General features: G+C 43.2%; 3 protein-coding genes across 29 annotated transcripts in view; all 3 read left to right on the forward strand.

The window, feature by feature from the left end:
* LOC115952777 (putative disease resistance protein RGA4) overlaps window positions 1–14532 on the forward strand; it is a 110908-nt gene that overhangs the window by 54361 nt on the left and 42015 nt on the right. The window lies entirely within an intron of this gene.
* Window positions 4412–5329, forward strand: LOC115951865. Its single transcript, XM_031068996.1, has one exon. The coding sequence runs from the start codon at window positions 4412–4414 to the stop codon at window positions 5327–5329; it is 918 nt and encodes a 305-aa protein (XP_030924856.1).
* Window positions 5427–6536, forward strand: LOC115951866. Its single transcript, XM_031068997.1, has one exon. It carries the CDS (start codon window positions 5427–5429, stop codon window positions 6534–6536), a length of 1110 nt encoding a protein of 369 aa, XP_030924857.1.

The following is a 14532-nucleotide window of genomic DNA, read 5'->3' on the forward strand; positions in this document are numbered from 1 at the left end:
CATGAGCAGCCCAATTTTCTGTTCTACGGACATAGCTTACTTCCCAATCCGGAACCCAATTCTTCCAGCGGCTGGCACCAGAAATCAGCATTTGTATTGAGCTTGGCGGCAAGCACTTACCCAGCAAAGCATTTGTAACAATCTGAGCATCTCCTTCCAGAATTATCTTCTTCAAGCCGAGGTCCCCTGCTAGTAATAGGCCTTCTTCAAACGCTTCGCTTCAACTTCCACAGCTCCTAAGGGAATATTCAGCTTCTTACTCATAACTCCCATGATTTGGCCTTGGTCATTTCTAATCACAACTCCAATACCACAGCTATTAGTCTCCTTAAACACTGCCCCATCCACATTAGCTTTATACCACCCCTCCCTAGGCGACCTCCAGGCTTGAGATCTCAACGCCACAGGAGGCTTTTCCCTTGAATTCCCTATTCTGAATTCCTCCACCAGCAGCTCAGCCTTCTTGACAATCACCTTTCCTGCCTTGCCCCTCCCTTCAAATTTTAAAGAGTTCCTATTTTTCCAAATGCACCAAGCCGTGGTCGCAAAGCACTCCCAATTCACCTCCCTACTCCCTTCCCAAAGCTTCCACACAACCTCCATGAAGTCACGGTGTGCACTTCTGAGTTTTGGCAGCAGCAGATTTGACTCTCTCCACACAACCCCCGCCGCCTCACAGTCCCATAAGGCATGCCCTGATGACTCAACCATTCCACATACCCCGCACGCCTCCTCAATAGGAATTTTCCTAAGCTTTAAACAGTAGTTCGTAGGGAGAATATTCTTACACGCCCTCCACAAAAATTGCTTTATCTTACTAGGACATTGCATCTGCCAGAGGAACTTCCAAAATTTTCTGCCCTTTCCTGGATCCGACCCTTCACCAGTTTCAAGGGGCAAATTATGGATACAACCTTCATGATATACTATTAAAACATGGAATTATCCTATGTTTTATATTTTGTAATGCTTATTTCCCTTTGCTTAGCTCCGTCATTCTCAACAAAAAAAAAACGCTCCGTGTGGCATTGTCATTAGCTTTAACTCAAGTATTTTATTTATAGCAAGAAGTTCTATTAGCTATGTTTTTATTTATTTATTTATTTTTTATTTAATAGCAAGACGTTCTATTAGCTATGTTTGTTAGCTAATTTGTAGATTATATTTGGTTGGAAATTTCTCCACTTTGGCTGAAATATCTTTTGTGGGAGGACTCCCTCGTTTAATCAATAAGCACCTTTTATTTTTTTGATAAATAGTAAGCACCTTTTTATATAACATGGAAAAGTAGAGAACTAAATGTGTCATTAAGGTTGATAGTATTGCAATAAATCTAAAGTCACTTTGTACACCTTTCTCATGGAATCCAAATCTTCTATCCCACTCTTTTTGTTCCATTTATTTTATTAAATGCTAAATTTATGCCTTCTATTATTTCAATTACCTAAATATGATGGGTTATTTATTTATTTATTTTAGGACATTGAAATAATAAAAGACATAAATTTAGCATTTAATAAAATAGATGGACATGTGTCATGTTTTTATTTGTGGAAAATATATTAGAGCATGAAGAGTGAGATAGAAGATTTGGAGTCTTTCTCGTGCCTAGAATATATGGTGAATATTAATTTTTCTAAAATTTATTTTTGTTGGTAAATAATAATTACCTATTACCTATATATAATTTTATATAGAAAGAGAGAGAGTTAACAATATATAGATTACCACATTATTTGAAATTTTAAATGATGTTAAATTTGTAAAACTTAATTTGAACTATCAAATTATCAAAATCTGAAGTATGAAATAACTCCCTTTTAATTGCTGATGATCATTTTCATGTAAAATGCATTATTATTGTATTTTTTTTTCCAACATGTATTTTATTTTATTTTTTAAAAAACCATCTTGAAATAGCTAAAAAAAATTGACAATATTAAAATGAGAAGTAAAGTTAACAATATTAAAACTTTTCAGAAGTATCAAATCTAAATTTCTTATATTACCTATTATTATTTTATTTTAAAATGTAATAAAATTTTAATCGAAAATCAAATCACTCAACACTTTTTTTTTTTTTTTTGGCTTGCTAGGTATGGTAGATTTAAATCTATGTTGCTTACTCTACGATAACAATAATAATACATATATTAAGCAGAGCTAACTGAAACCAAGTATCACTAGCTTGTAACTTAAATTATATAATACATATGGTAGTCCGACAATAACACCAACCTAGTGGGCCCCATTCACCACGATTTAGCTGGCCCAGTTTTTCTGTTCCCCACACTATTCTTGGCTTCATCAACTTCAAGCCCAAAAAAAAAAAAAAAAAAAAAAAAAAAAAAAAAAAAACCTAACCTTCAAACCTCCATGTCGTGTTAGATATCCATTGGCTAATTCATGCATGTATGTGTGTCAGCCATGATGATGATAAGCATGCTCCAATGGCTGCAACAAGCAAATAGATATTGAAAGTCGAAACACAGCCATAACCTAACAAACAAACCAAGCATCTGAATCAAGCTAGCTAGATTGATGAGTCTTGTGTTTAAAACAAACTCACAAGACTCATCAATCCACTATCTAATGATTAAAACAACAGTCAAATCTATTCTAGACCCTGCCATTACTAAGAGGGATTGTCACTCTCTCTATAAACACATTATCTACAATACTTCCCACTCGCTACAGACCACTCTGCGTAGGCATGTGAATAAATAACTCATGTTCATGACTTTCATATACATGTATAATTCCCAGAAGCAATAACATTCACAGTACCTAAATTCACTTAACACAAGTTCACCACCACTAAAATCTACAAATTGCTTTTAAGAAACTGTTTCAGAGACCAATGTCTCATTCAAGAACAGGCACAGAGGAGTGGACTTGTTTCTTACAAATTGAAAGTCTTTTGTTTGAATCTATTCTTGGTGGCAAACATATTGAGGTAATTGGAGATTTCCATAAACCCAGTTTTAAGCCTTCAATACAGATAAAATTAATAAAGTGAACAATCTGACAATTAAGCTTGTCATGGTTTGTTATTACAGAACGTTGGGTCTGTTTAATTAGTTTGTTAGAATTCAGTTTTTCTTCTATTGTAGGTTATGGTTACGAGTGTAAGGTGTTCCGTTTCGATTATATTAAGCGGAACAACTAGCAATGTATCTTATTAACTATTCTTTAGTGAAATCCATGATTAAGTGAACTGCTATAATACATAATACAAACAAGAAGCAAAACCTCTCTCTTTTTATATATAATAAATTAATAATTAGTATGAAGATAAAAAGATATGTTTTTATTTTTATTTTTATTTTAATATTTCAAGAAGTTGATAAGAAGATATGTTAGCTTTTACTTATTGTAGTTATTGAAGGGTCAAAATCTAGCACAATGGACTTTCACCATATTAGGCCTGACGGATCCGAGCCCATGGGCCGACAACAGTAGAGCCCAGGGGCCTAGAGCAGTTCCATGTTCTTGTCGCACACATAGAGTCTCCAAGGAAATCAGAAACCTAGCGCAAAGAGCATTCCGGAAAATACGCGTGTTAATCCCCTCTACAAGGAAATGTCTTGTCCATCACGTTTGGAATTACTCAAGAGGATTCCTATAAGGAAAAGACTTCCACATCAAGGAGGAGAGGTCAACCTACTACCATAAAAGTTTCAATATCCTCGCAAATCAAGGTACGCATAATTTACCATCTCTAGCACTCTAGAGTTGAGAACAATTCTAACTTGACCGTCAGAGGGTATTTGGCCAACACCACACCGGTGCTCTCGGCGAGATCACTTCTTTCTTCTTGCAGCTTGTTAGCTTGAGCGAGCGTGGATCGTGTAGCTCACTAGTGATCTTACGATATCATCAGTTGGCATCGTCTGTGGGAACGCGAAGAATTTAAGCCAGATTATCGCCTCCCGGACATAAGAGTCGCATGGTACTCACTCGCTCGATGGCTACCACTAACAACACTCAAGAAGACGAGCCACCGAGATCTACTGCATTAGAAAGGCAGGTCTAGACTCTCATGACAGTAGTAGAACGACTCACAAAGCAAAACCATGATTTGGAGGAGCAGCTACGCCAAAGGGATGCAGGACCTAACCTTCAAGAGCAAAACCAAGAAGGTAACAGTGCCGAGCGAAGGGAGCAGGAGAAGCCAGAGGGCAGCAACGCCCCAAGCCGACCGGAGCAGCAAAACGTGAGCCTTCCGTCTCTCATGGATTTTACCCTTCCGCCTATCATCGCAAAGATGCAGGCGATGAAGGAGCAGATGGAGGTCATGATGAATGCCTTCAAAGGATGAGTATCTTCTGATCTCGACGATTTAGTGAACAAAACCGACTCACCATTCACCACGTCCATCAACTCATTCCCCTTGCCACCAAAGTTCCGGATGCCCCAGATCGAAAGTTACAACGGGGTCAAGGACCCCCTCGATCCTCTAGAGACCTTCAAGACCCTGATGCATCTTCAGGGGTTACCAGACGAGATCATGTGTAAGGCATTCCCGACCACACTGAAGGGGCCTGCAAGGGTTTGGTTCAGTAGGTTGACACCAAACTCCATCAATACTTTCAAGGAGTTGAGCGCCCAGTTCACCTCACACTTCATAGGCGGACATCGATACAAAAGGTCCACCGCGTGCTTAATGAGCATCAAGCAGCGAGAAGACGAGACGTTGCGGGCCTACATAACTCGTTTCAATAAAGAAACCCTTTCGATTAACGAAGTTGATGATAAAATACTCGTAGCCTCGTTTACTAGCAGGCTACGGAAGGATAAGTTCTTGTTTTCCTTGTACAAGAATGACCCAAAGACCATGACGAACGTTCTCTACAGGGCTACCAAGTACATGAATGCAGAAGATGCATTGCTGGCTCGCGAGGAAAAGCCTAAGAAGAGGGAGAGGCAGGAGGACACGCGTCAAGATAGGGGGCGAAAGGTCGCTAGAACCGGGGATCAACGTGATGAAAAGCGCTCCAGACCCCCCACTGGAAGATTCACCAATTTCACCCCATTAACCGCCCCAATCGACCAAGTATTGATGCAAATCAAAAATGAAGGAGCATTGACTTTCCTTGGAAAGTTGAAGGGAGACCCCAACAAAAGACCAAGAGACAAGTATTGTCGCTTTCACCGGGACCACGGGCACGACACAGCCAACTGCTATGACCTGAAACAGCAGATTGAGGCCCTAATCATGCAGGGGAAGCTACAGAGGTTCGTCAGCAGGGAAAGAATTGATACACCGGAGGAACAAGCCCCACAACGGGAGAACGAGCGCCCTAGATTACCCATGACATACGAATGATCGTAGGGGGCACAGCTGCAGCCGGATCTTCCAAGAAAGCCCGCAAACCTACCTCAGGATGGTCCATAATGTCTAACTCACAGGATCCGTACCAAAGATGCCGCGAATAGATAACCTCGTCATAAACTTTTCAGAGGATGACGCTCGGAGACTTCACCATCCTCATGACGACGCGCTAGTGGTCAGCCTGCAAATAGGGGATTATAATATGCACCGGGTCCTCGTCGACAACGGTAGCTCAGCAGACATCCTGTACTATCCAGCATTCCAGCAGATGAGGATTGACAGGGAACGGTTGTCCCCAACGAACGCCCCATTCATGGGATTTAGGGGTACAAAGGTGTTCCCTTTAGGCGCAATAACACTAGCTGTGACGGTGGGTGACTATCCTCAGCAGATCACTAAGGAGATAACGTTTCTCGTAGTCAACTGCTCGTCCGCCTACAACGTCATCCTCGGGCGACCCACTCTCAATTCCCGGAAGGCGGTAACTTCAACATACCACTTTATGATCAAATTCCCGACGGAATATGGGGTGGGAGAACTGCGGGGAAATCAAGTAGCAGCACGAGAATGCTATATTTCCATGTTAGAGATGGAGGATCAGCAGCAGACGATGTGTATCGGGAAGCAACGAGCATTAGCAGAGCCAGTTGAAGAGCTAGAAGAAGTAAGACTTGACGACACACAGCCGGAACGAATGACTAAAATTGGCACACTAGCCAGTTGGCCAGTACGCCAGACGATCACGACTTTCCTAAGAAATAACCAAGACGTCTTCGCCAGGAGTCATGAAGACATGCCAGGAATCGACCCCTCGGTCATGGTCTACAGGCTAAATGTGTCGCCCTCCTTCCCTCCATTCCGGCAAAAGAAACGGGTCTTCGCCCAGGAGTGGGACAAGGCCATAGCCGAGGAGGTTTGGAAGTTACTGGGGGCAGGTTTCATCCGGGAAGTATCCTATCCCGACTGGTTGGCGAACGTCGTTATGGTTAAAAAGGCCAACGAAAACTGGAGGATGTGCGTAGATTTCACAGACCTCAACAAGGCTTGCCCCAAAGACAGCTACCCGCTCCCACGGATAGATACCCTGGTGGATTCGATTGCAAGACACCAGCTCCTAAGCTTCATGGACGCTTTCTCTGGCTACAACCAGATCAGGATAGACGAATCTGATCAAGAGAAGACCTTTTTCGTCACAAGCTAGGGATAATTCTGCTACAAGGTGATGCCTTTTGGACTAAAAAATGCTGGAGCAACATACCAAAGGCTAATGAACAAGATGTTTACACATCAGATCTGCAGGAACGTTCAGGTTTATGTTGACGACATGTTGGTTAAAAGCATGCACGAAGAAGATCACCTAGACAACCTCAGAGAAACATTCGATACACTCCGATTGTTCAACATGAAGCTGAATCCGAACAAGTGCGCATTCGGAGTAACGATGGGAAAATTCTTGGGTTTCATGGTATCCCAAAAAGGAATAGAGGTCAACCCGGAGAAGGTGCGGGCCATAATGGAGTTGGAACCACCAAGGACGGTTAAGGAGGTCCAAAGTCTAAATGGAAAGATCGCAGCTCTAAACAGGTTCATCTCAAGGGCGACGGACAGGTGTTTACCATTCTTCCACACTCTAAGAAAATCATTTGAGTGGACAGATGAATGCCAAACGGCCTTCAACGACTTAAAGACATATCTCTCGTCTCCACCACTACTCAGTCCGTCCGTGCAAGGCAAGGAACTCTACCTTTATTTGGAAGTCTCGCATGCCGCAGTAAACGCAGCTTTGGTGAAGGAGGAGGATGGAATACTGAAACCCGTCTACTTTACCAGCCGTGCACTCCGTGGAGCAAAAGAGAGGTACCCTCAAATGGAGAAGTTGGCTTTTGCTTTAGTAATCGCTGCGCGAAGACTTAAGCCATACTTCCAGGCGAATACAATCATTGTCTCAACGGACAAGCCACTGAGAAAAGCCATGAATAGCCTAGAAGCAGCAGGAAGAATGGCCTTGTGGGCAATAAAGCTAAGCGAATTCGACATCCAGTACCGCCCGCAGACGGCCATAAAAGGGCAGGCAGTAGCTGACTTCATCGCCGAGTTCACACTCGAGGAAGACTAGTTGGTAGAAGAGAAGGAACAGTGGAATATCTATACAGACGGATCCTCAAACAGACGAGCCGGAGGAGCCGGAGTAGTGATCCAAACTTCACAGGGGACAAGATACAATGCATGATCCTACTGGATTTCCCAACAACCAACAACGAGGCAGAGTATGAAGCCTTGGTCGCAGGGCTAGACCTTGCTAAGGCCGCGGGAGCAGAAAACATAATTGTTCACTGCGATTCACAAGTGGTAACGAGTCAGATCAATGGCGACTATGAGTGCAAGAACGATAGAATGAAGAGGTATTTAGAAGAAGTGAAGTACCGAATCAACAACCTCGAAGTCGAATTCATTCAGATCCCAAGAGAAGAGAACGAATGGGCTGACCACCTAACAAAAGCTGCATCAGCCGAATTCATACTGGTTCCCGAATAGGTATTATCATTCATCCAAATATCTTCACTTATCGATGACGGAACAAATATGCAGGTGGTGAACTCTAAATATAACTAGACCACACTATTGATCTCTTACCTAAAGGCTAGGGTGTTACCAGAGGAGAAGGGCGCCGCAAGAAAGTTGAAAATCCAGGCATCACGGTTCGTACTGATAAAGGACATCCTATATAAAAGAGGTTTCTCTCGACCGTACCTGAGGTGTTTGTGCCAAGAGGAAGCAGATTACGTGATGAGAGAAGTACACAAAGGTATCTGCGGGAACCACTCGGGCGCACGATCACTTGTACACAAGTTGATTCGAGCAGGATACTACTGGCCTACAATGATGAAGGATGCACAAGCCTATGTCCAGTCTTGCAACAAATGCCAGAGGTTCAGCAATCTTATCAGGCAGCCGTCCGAAGAACTGACACCTATGACGGCACCCTGGCCGTTCGTACAATGGGGACTTGATATTATGGGCTCATTCCCGACGGCGATTCGACAGCTGAAATTTTTGGTCGTCGGCATAGACTACTTCACTAAGTGGGTCGAGGCGGAAGTTTTAGCCACCATCACAGAGAAAAACATTCAGAGTTTTGTCTGGAGAAATATCGTATACAGGTATGGGATACCCAGGGTACTGGTCTCTGACAACGGTAAGCAATTCGACAACAGCGCGTTCAGAAACTTCTGATCGGAGTTAGGGATCAAGAATCACTACTCATCACCCGCACACCCACAGGCGAACGGGCAAGTTGAAGTCACGAACCAGTCCCTGCTCAAAATAATCAAGACCTGTCTTGAGGGGGCAAAGGGTATCTGGCCGGACGAACTACCTAGCGTCCTATGGGCATACAGGACCACAACAAGAGCACCCACTGGAGAAACACCATTCCGACTTGCATATGGAACTGAAGCTGTCATTCCCACAGAAGTGGGGCTCATGAGCTACCGGGTGGAGAGCTACGACGAAGATAAGAACAAAGAGGCTATGCGCCTCTAGCTCGATCTAGTGGACGAAGTCAGAGCGACAGCAGAGCAGAGGTTGGGGCGCTATCAGAATCTCATGGCGAAACACTACAACAACAAAGTGAGGCGTAGGGACTTCCAGGTCGGGGACCTTGTACTACGGAAAGTAATGGGTGCCGCTAAAGATCCTTCACAAGGAAAACTCAGCCCTAACTGGGAAGGACCCTACAAGGTCGCGTCATGGCAAAGGAAGGGCACCTACCACCTCGAGACAATGGACGGACAAAAGCTGCAGCACCCTTGGAACACGGAGCATCTTCGAAAATACTACCAGTAGAGAGAATATGAGGAACCAGCGATTTCCCAGTTTATTTTATTCTATTCTTTTAGCTACAATTTACTAGTTTTTCTTTGAATTTTGCTACAATCTTTTTGTGCCTTTTTAAGCCCAAGGGGGCAGGTACTTTTTCTACAAACACATTTTCTTTAAAGAAGAATATTCAGACACAACTTTGATTTTCCACATGGATGTTTATTACAAATGGATATGCTACAGGAAACAAAGTCCACAAAGTGGACGGATCACCCAGAAGGTGAAATAACTGTCCACAAAGTGGACGGATCACCATGATGGTGAAAAAACTATCCCCAAAGTGGACGGATAACCAAAACGGTGAACTAATTTACAAGTCCACAAAATGGACGGATCACCAAGATGGTGAAATAACATAGTCCACAAAGTGGACGGATCACCTAAATGGTGAAATAACTGTCCACAAAGTGGACGGATCACCATGATGGTGAAAAAACTGTCCACAAAGTGGACGGATCACCAAAACGTTGAACTAATTTACAAGTCCACAAAATGGACAGATCATCCAAAGGGTGAAATAACTGTCCACAAAGTGGATAGATCACTAAGATGGTGAAATAACTTAGTCCACAAAATGGATGGATCATCCAAAGGGTGAAATAACTGTCCACAAAGTGGACGGATCACCAAGATGGTGAAATAACTTAGTCCACAATGAGGACGAATCATCCAAGGGTGAAAACTTTTTACAGTCCACTGAGTGGACAGATCAATCAATGTTGAAATTTAATTAAACTCCACAAAGTGGATGGATCAAGCGTTGTTTAGAAATACTCGTGTTAGACAGATAACGGATAGACGAGTATTTTCTCAATCTCCCCTTCATAAAGAGGATGGACATTTAAGAAAGTTTCAAACAAAAAGTATTAGACAGCATAAAAATAAAATAAAGCATTAATAACGGATAAAACCCCCAGGGGCCAACTGTTTAATACAAAAATAAAGGACGGATTGTTCTCAAAACAAATACAAAAAAAAAAAAAAAGATATGTAATATCGATCTACATTTTTGGGTCGGCATCTTGGACATCCTTCGATGGGACTGATTCTCCATCACCCTGAACCGCATCATCACCAAAAAGGTCACCTGTATTCTCTGAAGCGACGGGCAAAGCAAACGTCTGATCTTGATCATTGACATTTATCATCGACACGTCCAGTTCAGGGTAGGCTTTCTTAAGTTGACGGAGTGCATCATAGAAGCCTTGAAGGAACGATCCCCCCAGCTCTCTTAACAAAGCGTCGGAGTCTCGGTATTCACGGACCGCAACCTCCTTTGCTTGATGGAGCTTTTCCTTCAAGTCCTGAACTTCCTTGTCTTTGGCTTCCAAAGCCTTCCCAGCTTCCTCCGTCCTCTGCTCAAGCTCTTTTCTCGCCTGCTTTGACAGGTCAAACTTCTTCTCCATTGTAGACTTCCACTTATGAAGTTGACCAAGTTCATCCTCCGTCTGCTCTGCCTTTGCTCATACACATTCCAGAGCTGCCTCACGATTTAGACACCGGTCCATTAGGCGATTCATCATAACCAAGGACTGAAATAAACAAGTTAAAAGGTGTTAAACTAAAAGCTAAGCAAAATAGACGGATTCAAATCAACGGATAAAGTTACCTGTGCAACAGCAAAGAGACCCGTCTCCCCCATTGCCTCCGTTGAATGATTGCCGAGGTCCTCGTAGTCCTCCGAGGAAATAATTGATGAAAGTTTCTCCAAGAAAAATTTGGAGTCGTCATGGAGAAGAGGAGGAGGCTTCTCCTGGCTAGTAGACGGGGCCTTCATTAAGCCCTTGCCAGACCCTTATTTTGTTGGGGTGACAGTCTTCGCACCCTCAGCCATCAACCCTATGACAGGTTCCAAAGGGACCTTCTGCTGCTTATGTGGACAGTCAGATTTGGACTGCTGTTTCCTCTTTGTCGACGACACCGTCCCCTTAGGAACCACAACCTCGCTTGACTCCTTTTGCCTGGCGGCCTGTGACTTTATCAGTGCCTTCCTCTTTGCGTCGTCCATCTCTGTAATACAAGACGGATGAAGTTATCTACATAAATTAAAACTATTTACGCGAAGTAAAAGATGATGGACTTACGTCTATGAACTCTTTCGTCGTATTTGATGGCTTCACGGGTAGGTTCGGGACTGTCACAATACCAATGTATTGTTCTCGGATTTACCAACTTCGCCCAAGTCCGTTCTTCATGCTTCGTCCTCTAAAAAATTCTTTCTGGGAAGCTAAACTCCTCAACATTGACTTGGGGGCGCCGTCTACCTGCAGAGGATATAGACGGTTAAAGAAAACGACTAAATATTAAGCAGGATATGACGGATGCATACGAGATGAATGTAAAACACCCCAAGTCATGTCAACGGGCATAAACTCTGTCTGTCCTGGACGGCTCATCCATCCGTCACCCTCTAGGAAGAAATAACGACTCTTCCAGCCTCTATTTGAGTCAGTTGTTTCAAAAATGACCTTCAGCAACGGGCTCCTACTGGCAAAACTATAAATTCCCCTTGACCTGTCAATCTCATCTGGACGGTAGTAATGAAGGAATTCACGCACCGTCAGCCTCCGTGCACCGTCTGTCATTGCACCATAGAGAATCTCCATGGCTATGAAGACCCTCCAAGCATTTGGGGATATCTGGTTGACGAACAAACCCAGATATTTTAAAAGCTCTCTATGCAATGTACTTAGCGGAAACCTAAGTCCCGCCTTCAGCATCTGTTCATACACTCTAACACCTTCTACCCCATCATAATAGCATTTCTCTGATACATAGGGTAGACGGATTGGAATGTAGTCTGGACTTTGAAAATTAACTCTAAAGGTGCTGAAGTGTTTCTCCTTAATGACAGAATTGAATTTATGCACCGTCCACTCTGGTAGTATGATGAACTCCCTAAGTCCATCAGCATAGACGACGGGTCCCGACGGTAGATCCTCGCCGTCATCAGACGTTTCTTCTACTTCGACCATCTCCATACCCTCATTTATTGAGGACGAGGAAGAGGCGGACGGACTCCTCTCTTCGCCAGGACTCTTTTGGTCTTTATGACCAGACAGGTATACTTCCTCGTATTCTGTCCCGTCACGAACCATTAACTGATTACTTGACGCACTAGACATTTCCTACAATTGATGATAAAACCTAAGACTGACGAGTCTAAGAGTATTAACGGTTGTGTAGATCAAGCTAAATATAATTGCCAAATACAAGACTTGTAAATAAGAATAGCGATACTCATCGTTCTTTGAAGTAACTAAAGGTCGACGGTTGTATGGTCGGCAGGTTTGTATGGACGACGGATTGCTCTGACAAGGATGACGATGGCGCTCTGACAATGTGTTTTGGCTGTAAAATGAAGAAATGAGGATTGAGAAGTGTCATATATATATCTGAAGTGCACGGAAGACGAAGCGACACTTCGATCCGATAGAAAATCCAATCAAAAAAGAAATCTTATAAGTTTTGGACAGAACCAAGGCCTTGCATGGTCCTCGGACTTAAGCCTATGGGGGAAACCAAGTACAAAAAAGAAATCTTACAAGTTTTGGACAGAACCAAGGCCTTGCATGGTCCTCGGACTCAAGCCTATGGGGAAACCAAGTACAGAAAAGAAAAATTACGAGTTTTGGACAGAACCAAGGCCTTGCATAGTCCTCGGACTCAAGCCTATGGGGAAACCAAGTACAGAAAAGAAATCTTACGAGTTTTGGACAGAACCAAGGCCTTGCATGGTCCTCGGACTCAAGCCTATGGGGAAACCCAGTAAAGAAAAGAAAAATTACGAGTTTTGGACAGAACCAAGGCCTTGCATGGTCCTCGGACTCAAGCCTATGGGGAAACCAAGTACAGAGAAGAAAAATTACGAGTTTTGGACAGAACCAGGCCTTGCAGGTCCTCGGACTCAGCCTATGGGAAACCAAGTACAGAGAAGAAAAATTACGAGTTTTATGGTCCTCGGACTCAAGCCTATGGGGAAACCAAGTACAGAGAAGAAAAATTACGAGTTTTGGACAGAACCAAGGCCTTGCATGGTCCTCGGACTCAAGCCTATGGGGAAACCAAGTACAGAAAAGAAAAATTATGAGTTTTGGACAGAACCAAAGCCTTGCATAGTCCTCAGACTCAAGCCTATGGGGAAACCAAGTACAGAAAAGAAATCTTACGAGTTTTGGACAGAACCAAGGCCTTGCATGGTCCTCGGACTCAAGCCTATGGGGAAACCAAATACAGAAAAGAAAAATTACAAGTTTTGTACAGAACCAAGGCCTTGCATGGTCCTCGGATTCAAGCCTATGGGAAAACCAACTGCTCGGATGGGGAAAGTCCCCGGCTCAAATACTGTAAAATGTTAAGGCCAATAAAAGTGTTAGGATGATGGTGGGGCACTCCACTAGTCGGTAGCCTAAGGGGGCTGTTCATTTTGGCGGGTGATATGTCTTCGAATGATTACTTCCTACACCGCATAGAGCATCCAGTTCTAATCTCAGCATTGTTTCGGGCAAGTATCGTTATTCACAGGTACGCATTGCTATGTCAAGCAATTCTGTTAAAGTTATGGTAACATCTTTTTATTAGCAAGTATTTTGGCCTTATTTGTCATCGATTCAAATGCTATATTATTGTGCCGAGCAGCGTTTGCAAATTTGAAAAAACATAGAGACAGAACACGCAAAATAAAATAACAACAATTTTTATTAATATGAAAAATTATTACAACGTACAAAGAGGGGCTCAAACAAGCCTATACAAAAGGTGAACTGCCGAAGCAACAATAACACCCGCAATACAGATAAGTAAACAGTCAGGTGTCTTTTAAACTCGTATTCAAAGTCTCTCCAATCTCTGCCTCAATATTGCTCATATTATGATAAGAACCTTCTTTGGAAAAAGATGAAGGACAAGGAAGAAGAATTGAAGGAGAAGGAAGAAGAGGATGGAGGAGATGCATGAGGAAGATGGAGGAGATGAATGAGGATGATGGAGGACATGAGTAAAGAAGGAGGAGAAGAAGAGAGAAGAGATGAAAAGAAAGAAAAAGGAGCAAAAGAGGGAGAAGTGAAAGCACCAGGATGGATCTGGTGCTGGGAAGACTAAGAAAGGGAGGTCGAGGGGGCCACCAATGAACAAAGAGAGGAAGAAGCAGAGACACTTAGTCCCTGCCTCGTTCCTGACTCCTAACACACTAGGGCCATATTAGGTATGCTCGCAAGAGAGCGGTTGGTTACGATGATGGGAATTCTCGACTCAGTCGCGCCGAAAATCTGACAAGATGAGCCCCTGCTTCGGATTTTGGCTGAAAGGAAGGGAGG

Source organism: Quercus lobata, chromosome 7 (assembly GCF_001633185.2).
Source record: "Quercus lobata isolate SW786 chromosome 7, ValleyOak3.0 Primary Assembly, whole genome shotgun sequence".
Classification (NCBI taxonomy): domain Eukaryota; kingdom Viridiplantae; phylum Streptophyta; class Magnoliopsida; order Fagales; family Fagaceae; genus Quercus; species Quercus lobata.